This window comes from Trichechus manatus, unplaced genomic scaffold (assembly GCF_000243295.1).
Source record: "Trichechus manatus latirostris isolate Lorelei unplaced genomic scaffold, TriManLat1.0 scaffold00016, whole genome shotgun sequence".
Taxonomy (NCBI): domain Eukaryota; kingdom Metazoa; phylum Chordata; class Mammalia; order Sirenia; family Trichechidae; genus Trichechus; species Trichechus manatus.
The window spans coordinates 6657107-6665581 of NW_004443952.1; the positions used below are offsets into that span (position 1 = coordinate 6657107).

Genomic DNA, 8475 nt, shown 5'->3' on the forward strand with positions numbered 1-8475 from the left:
TGTGGCATGCAAGCCACATGAAATCACCCAGGAGCAGAAGCTCAAAGAAACAAGGACCTTCCTCCAGAGCCCGCAGAGAGAGAGACAGCCTTCTCCTAGAGCTAGCACCCTGAATTCAAACTTCTAGCCTCCTAAACTGTGAGAAAATAAATTTCTGTTTGTTAAAGCCACCCATTTGTGGTACTTCTGTTATAGCAGCACTAGATAACCAAGACAAATACCTGGTTATTGTTTTTCTTGTTGTTAAGTGCCATTGAGTTGGCTCCAACCCATAGCAACACCAGGTACAAGGGAACGAAACACTGCCTGATCCTGTGCCATACTCACAGTCGTTGCTATGTTGGAGCCCGTATGGCAGCCACTGTGTCAGTCCATCTTGTTGAGGGTCTTCGTCTTTTTCACTGACCCACTATTTTACCAAGCATTATGTCCTTCTCCAGGGACTGGTCCCTCCGGATAACATACCCAAAGTACGTGAGATGAAGTCTTGCCATCCTTGCTTCTAAGGAGCATTCTGGCTGTACTTCTTCCAAGACAGACTTGTTCATTCTTTTGGCAGTCCATGATATATTCAATATTCTTCACCAATACTGTAATTTAAAGACATCAATTGTTCTTCTGGTTAGCAGCTGAGCTTCCTTATTCATTGCCCAGCTTTTGCGTGCATATGAGGTGATTGAATATACCATGGCTTGGGTCAGGCACATCTTAGTCCTCAAGATGATATCTTTGCTTTTTAACACTTTAAAGAGGTCTTTTGCAGCAGATTTACCCAATGCCATATGTTGTTTGATTTCTTGATGGCTGCTTCCACAGGCGTTGATTGTGGATCCAAGTAAAATGAAACCCTTGACAATTTCAATATTTTCTCCATTTATCATGATGTTGTTTATTGGTCCATTTGTGAGGATTTTTGTTTTCTTTATGTTGAGATGTAATCCATACAGAAGGCTGTGGTCTTTGATCTTCATCAGTAAGTGCTTCAAGTCCTCTTCCCTTTCAGCAAGCAAGTTTGTGTCATCTCCATATCGTAGGCTATTAATGAGTCTTCCTGCAATCCTGATGCTACATTCTCCTTCAAATAATCCGAGAAGCTGGGCTACAGCTTCTCAGATTATTTGTTCAGCATACAGATTGAATAAGTATGGTGAAAGGGTACAGACTCACATCTTTCCTGATTTTAAACCATGCAGTATCCCCTTCTTCTGTTCAAATAACTGCCTCTTGGTCTGTGTACAGGTTCCACATGAGCACAATTAAGTGTTCTAGAATTCCCATTCTTTGCATTGTTATCCATAATTTGTTATGAACCACACAGTCGAATGCCTTTTTGCATAGTCAATAAGACACAGGTAAACATCTTTCTGGTATTCTCTGCTTTCAGCCAAAATCCATCTATCAGCAATGACATCTGTTATTCCATATCCTCTTCTGAACGCAGCTTGAATTTCTGACAATTCCCTGTTAATGTACTGCTGCAACCATTTTGAATTATCTTCAGCATAATTTTACTTGCATATGATATTAATGATATTGTTCGATAATTTCCTCATTCTGTTGGATCACCTTTCTTTGGAATGGGCATGAATATAGAATAGATGTCTTCCAGTCAGTTGGCCAGGTAGGTGTCTTCCAAATTTCTTAGCATCTGTTTGTTGAAATTTCTCAGCTGGTATTCTGTCAATTCCTGGTGCCTTGTTTTTCACCAATGCCTTCAGTGCAGCTTGGACTCCTTCCTTCAGTACCATCGGTTCTTGATCATATGCTACCTCCTGAAATTGTTGAACATCAGCCGATTGCTTTTGGTATAATGACTCTGTATTCCTTCCATCTTCTTTTGATGCTTCCTGCGCCATTCAGTTTTCTGCCCATAGAATCCTTCAATATTGTAACTCAAGGCTTAAATTTTTTCTTCAGTTCTTTCAGCTTGAGAAATGCTGAGCATGTTCTTCTCTTTTGGTTTTCTAACTCCAGGTTTTTGCACATTTCATTATAATACTTTATTTTGTCTTCTGAAACCACCCTTAGAGATCTTTTCTTCAGCTCTTTTACTTCACCATTTCTTCCATTTGCTTTAGCTATTCAACGTTCAAGAGCAAGTTTCAGAGTCTCTTCTGACATCCATTTTGGTCTTTTCTTTCTTTTCTGTTTTTTGATGACCTTTTGCTTTCTTCATGTATGATGTCCTTGATGTCATTCCACAACTCGTCTGGTCTGCAGTCATTAGTGTTCAATGCGTCAAATCTATTCTTGAGATGGTCTCTCAATTCAGGTAGGATATACTCAATATCATACTTTGGTTCTTGTGGACTTGTTTTAATTTTCTTCAGTTTCAGCTTGAGCTTGCATATGAGCAATTGATGATCTGTTTCACAGTCGGCCTCCAGCCTTGTTCTGACTGATGATGTTGAGCTTCTCCATCGTCTCTTTCCACAGATGTAGTCAATTTGATTCCTGTGTATTCCATCTGGCGAGGTCCACATGTACAGTCACTGTTTATGTTTAGGGTTTAATTATAGGTATGGCTACAAATGTTGAAGAGGACGTATTGCACTCATCATCAAAAAGAACATTTCAAGATGTGTCCTGAAATACAATGCTGTCAGTGATAGGATAATACCGATACGCCTACAATGAAGACCTGTTAATACGACTATTATTCATATTTACTCACCAACCACTAATGCCAAAGATGAGGAAACTGGAGATTTGTACCAACTTCTGCAGTCTGAAATTGATCAAACATGCAGTCAAGATGCATTGATAAATACTGGTGATTGGAATGCAAAAATTCAAAACAGAAGAAGAATAGATAGTGGTGATAGAAACAACGCTGCAGATCAAATGATAGAATTTTGCAAGACCAACAACCTATTGATTGGAAATACCTTTTTTCAACAAGACAAATACTTACTAGGTGCTAATCCTGAAGAGCTGTAATTGAACAGAGTTGGCTGTATATTTCGGTCATAGAAACATAGAATAGGTTGGGAATCAGGACAATCAGGACTGAGTTGCAACTACAGTTACTCAGAAAATATCTTTTTCTTATCCATTTTTAGATGTCTCTGATAGAAAAACAGTCTCTCAGAGGTCTTAATATTCATCTAAACCAGTGTCTTTTAAATTACAATATGCATCTGCCTCAGTTGGGATCCTGTTATAGATGCTGATGTGGTAAGCTTGGAGTGTGGGGCCGAGATTCTGCCTTTCTAGCAAGTTCCCAGGTGATATCGATGTTGCTGGTCTGTGAACCACACTTTCAGTAGCAAACAATGCACTCTATCACCTAACTGCTTTAATCTCTTCTAAGACATCCCTGCCAAGTGGTCATCAGCCTCAGCCTGTAGACCACCTCCCCCCATGACCAGGAGCTCACTGCCTCCCAAGGAGCCCTTTCATTCCTTGTCTGGGACATAACCTACTCTAGGTTTTGAAGATTTCTTTGAGTTGAAATGGCTTTTGCTTGGTTTTTTGGCTCCACATTAGAGAAGAAGTTAATAAGAAAACAACATATACTAGGGCTTACCAGGTAGCATCCTCTTTTGTAGATGTTTAACACCTGTTCCCCCATTTAATTCCCACAAGGAATCCCAGTGTGCCGCAAAAGGTACCAAAAGCTTGGGGGGTTGAATCTACCAAGAAGCACCTTGGAAGAAAGGCCTGGCTATCTGCTTCCAAAAGGTCACAGCCTTGAAAACCCTATGGAGAGCAGTTCTACTCTGAAACACATGAGGTCACCATGAGTGAGAATCAACTCCACAGCGACTGTTTTGTTGTTGTTGTTGTTGTTAATTCCCACAAAACCCCCTTCAGGAAGATATTGCTATTATACAGATGAGGAAGGATGTTACCTTGAGGACTAAGGTGCACCTGACTCAAGCCATGGTATTTTCAATTGCCTCATATGCATGTGAAAGCTGGACAATGGAATAAGGAAGCCTGAAGAAGTGATGCCTTTGAATTATGGTGTTGGTGAAGAATATTGAATATGCCATGAACTACCAGAAGAATAAACAAATCTATCTTGGAAGAAGTACAGCCAGAATGCTCTTTAGAAGCGAGGATGGCAAGACTACATCTCACATACTTTGGACATGTTATCAGGAGGGACCAGTCCCCGGAGAAGGACATCATGCTTGGTAAAGTAGTGGGTCAGCGAAAAAGAGGAAGACCCTCAACAAGATGAATTGACACAATGGCTGCAACAATGGGCTCAAACATAGGTAGCAACGACTGTGAGGATGGCGCAGGACCGGGCGGTGTTTTGTTCTCTTATACATAGGGTCGCTGTGAGTCGGAACTGACTAGACGGCATCTAACAACAACACCACCACACAGGAGGAAACTGAGGCTCTGAAAAGCTCAATGCTTTGCCCAAGGTGAAACCACTTGTAGAGGGTGGACCCAGGAGGCAAAGCTGGTTGCAGAGAACTGCTGCACACCAGTGTTCCTGGTAACTAGGATTAGTCTTGAGAGTGTGGACAACTCCACGCCATACCTGCCCACTTTGGGGTAGGTTTCCATTAAGCCTATGAAAACAGAAGAGACAGATGCTATGGCACATTTCCACCCTCTCTGAGCCCAAAGAAAACATCCATAAAGGTAAAAGTCTACATACAGAAGTGTGCCAGAAGCCAGGCTCAGCCCAGAGAGGCACAAAGCTCTTTTGAGACGGCAGTTTGTGTGGAAGTTGGCAGTCAGGAACAGAGACACCCAGGGGCTAGGATTGTTTTCATTCTTGCATCCCTCAAAGAAGTCTGACATTTTAATACCTGGCAATAAGTATCTCTTTGATTGAGATGGCTTCAGGCAACAAGGATGTTGTTGCAAAGCAAGCAAATACAGCAGGCAGCAGGAATGTGGCCCCCGCCCATCTCTTTTTGTGTTTCCGGGCAAGAATGAGCCACAATATTTCCCTTTACTAAAATAACTCTTGTGGGACTGCATTTCCCTGTGTGCTTTTGGTTGTAGCCTTACAACCAGCTCTTCCCCCAGGAGAGTATCTGGTTTCATCACTATTTACCTGCACTCACATGCTCTTGGTAGCATCATCAGTTACAAAGGCGTCTGAATCCCTTTGGCAACTGGCTTCAAAATATTAGGGTAAAATTCATCAACATCTTCAAATCTTTGTGTATAGATTTGGCCAGGGTTGGGGATGGGGGGACCCAAAAGGAAATGGCACTTAAATGCTCCGAAAATTTAATATATTCAATTACAAATTAGATTCCCAAATAGTAGTATACATAAATGGACTTCTTGTCTAAGAAGAGAACACTGGTCAGATAAACTCTTTTGAAGTCACTATGAGTTGGAATTCACTCAGCGGCAACGGGTTTGGTTTTTGGTTTATATCATACACAGGCTATGTGGTGACATCTAATAGCTGAAGTGTTTAATTATAGGTAATGGCTATAGATATTCGTATTTAGGGGCAAAGCACATCATTATTTAAGTGCAGATTTCCCCACTTACTCTCTGAGGTCCTTTATGTAAAAGGAATGCAGAAAAAATCTAAAACTATAACAACTATTTGCATACAACTCTACCTGTTTATAGTATACCTTCATACCCATTGTCACAATAGTACTGTTCACTGGTAAATAGAATTGATGCGCTAGACCCATTTTAAAGATGAGAAAACTGAGGTTCAATTAGAAGTTTGTACAAGGTTACAGCTAGGGAGTGAAAGAGATGGAACTTGAACCCAGACCCTCCAAAGCCACCTACAACCCTCTTTCTACCACATTATGCTGCTTCTATCAGAAATTAATCGTCATGCCCCACTCAGTATGGTGTTCCATCCAATGTTCAAGGCCCAGGACCTCTCAGTTGTCACCTCTGGTTCTGCCCTTTGCAGCTTGGAAGAAAAGCTTCAGCTAGAATTTCTCAGATCTGTATTTTTCCCTCACTCCCAGGTGACTCCATGGCCTACCACAATGGCAGATCCTTCTCCACCTTCGACAAAGACACAGACTCAGCCATCACCAACTGTGCCTTGTCCTACAAGGGGGCTTTCTGGTATAAGAACTGTCACCGTGTCAACCTGATGGGCAGATATGGGGACGACAACCACAGTCAGGTGAGTGGGCTGTGACGCCCCAGGGCAGAAAGTCGGTTGGGGCTGACCGGAGGCCAGTTCAGCCTCTCCAACCTGGCCGAGCTTAGCAGGCAGGAAACTCAGGGAGTATGACAATATGATAAGAAGAAATCTCAGGGACACTGCAAGTCAGGTAAAATCATAGAAATAGCATATGTGAACCCTTGAAGACTCCAAGGAAACACTGGTCAAGTGGAGTCAAACATGGAAAGCTTTCCCCAGACAAAAACTTTCTCTGATCCCCAACATGTAAAACAGAGAGGCGTGGAGGCCGTTTAGATGAAGCAAGGGTGAGGTAAGACAGGCAGGAGTAATTGCAAACACATTTGCCCATTAAATGAACCAGCCATTCTTAAGTCCCACCTTCGTGTCAGACTCAAATGCCTCCCAATGTCAGTAAATTCCAAATAATTTTAATCAAGTAAAACATCTCTATTTTTTCCCTCATTTCACCACTCATTAACTTCTCCGTGAACATCTGTCTTCACAGCTCTATGTAGCGTAAAGAGAAGAGGGGTTCAGCACATGGGGTGGTGGCTTCACAGGAGCGCTGTCTGACATTGAAGTTACCAAGTCCTGAGCCTGCTCCTTCCCCCAGTGGAACAAGGGGCCATTTGGACTTGATGGGCAGACTACCCATCCTTGGTCTTTAAACCAAAAGCCAGTTGCCATGGAGTCGATTCTGACTCATGGTTACCCTGTGTTTTGCAGAGTAGAACTTCAAATAGGGTTTTCAGTGGTGATTATTCCAAAAGTAGATCACCAGGCCTTTCTTCTGAGGTAACTCTGGATAGACTTGAACCTCCAATCTTTCAGTTAGCAGCGGAGCACGTTAACTGTTTGCACCACTCCTACTGTCTTTATTCTCCCCTATAAAGAGTCAAACAGGAGTCCCTGGGTGGTGCAGAGTGTTAAGCACATGACTACTGACTGAAAGGTTGTAGTTTGAACTCACCCAGAGGCACCTCAGAAGAAAGGTCTGATGAGCTACTTCTGAAATAAGGAGCCATTGAAAACCTTATGGAGCACAGTTCTACTCGGCAACACATGAGGTCACCATCAGTCAGAATCAACTCAACAGCAACGGGTTTGGTTTTTGGTTTTTGAAGAGTCAAACATGGAACCAGAAGGCCTGGACACAAACACAATCTTTTCTTGTAGAAAATCTTTGGCCCAAATTCCAAAGATATTTCTCCCTAATTGAGGCTAAGGAAGTAATATTTACCCAGAACCTATAATGAGCCCAGCACTATAATTTAATATAGTGCCGGGCACATTGTAACTTTACAAACTTATTTAATCTTTAAAGCTTCCTTTCAAGGTAGGCATTATCAGACCCGAAGGGGAAAAAAGGTAGTGAAACTGAGACTCAGAAAGGTTTAATAACTTACTCAAGATCATTCAGCTCTCAAATAACCCTGTATTCAGGTTGCAAAGCTTTCATTCCACCTGTATTCTTTCTACTATTCCATAATACAACCTTATTAAAATATTCCATAGGAATATTGGGAATTATAGATCTCCCTGTATGTAGCCAGTCAATCCTGCCACCTCCAATTATGACCTGAATTCCTTCAGAACCTATTTCTAATGAGGGCGAGTTTCATCAGCCACTGATTTGTTTCAAGGTGGCAGATCCAAGCTCGATGCAAACTCAGGTGATTTCTGACTAAAGTAAAAAATTAAGTCCGATTCAGCCGGCCCTTTTGAAACTTTTCATGATACAGACTGATGGATAGATAGGAAAGAGACCGCTGTGAAACACCAAATAGTGAAATTGAAACAGAGCTCATTTCATTTGGTTGACTTAACAGCAATGGTCAGTGAGTGCCTTGCCTACTGGAAACCAACCTAGAGGCCGTCTCTATTTTTTGCAGGGTGTTAATTGGTTCCACTGGAAAGGCCACGAACACTCAATCCAGTTTGCTGAGATGAAGCTGAGACCCAGCAACTTCCGAAATCTCGAAGGCAGGCGCAAGCGGGCATAAATTCCAGGGACAACTGGGTAAGGGAGGAGGAGGACCCAGAGAAAGGAAAGAATTTTACCAAAGCATCCATACAACCAGTCCAACCATCAAGCCACACCTGGGCATTTGGCAAGAGCAAAGTTCACCATGATCATCGGGGCCAACGGTAGCAACAGCGGCCCAACCACTCGGCGATTACTTCCTTCGCACCAAAGACAACAGTCTCGATAGGTTTCTGTTTTGATTCAGCAAAAATCTTCTAGCAACAGCATCACAGTGATTTTTACTTCTCTTGGGTGGCTCTGGGAACAGGAGAGGGGTAGGCTATACGTTGGTAGTTTGTTTTAGGACCAGCCGTATCTTACACAAAGCTGTATAATTAATGATCATTATTTTTGTTAGCAA

General features: G+C 42.2%; 1 protein-coding gene across 1 annotated transcript in view; it reads left to right on the plus strand.

Annotated features, from left to right (window-relative positions):
• TNC (tenascin C) overlaps positions 1-8091 on the plus strand; it is a 68454-nt gene extending 60363 nt beyond the window's left edge. Inside the window, exons 26-27 of the mRNA XM_004372126.2 lie at positions 5922-6085; positions 7981-8091. Coding sequence (XP_004372183.1) covers positions 5922-6085; positions 7981-8091 — 275 coding nt within the window. The remainder of the gene's footprint in view (positions 1-5921; positions 6086-7980) is intronic.
• The last annotated feature ends 384 nt before the right edge of the window (positions 8092-8475 follow it).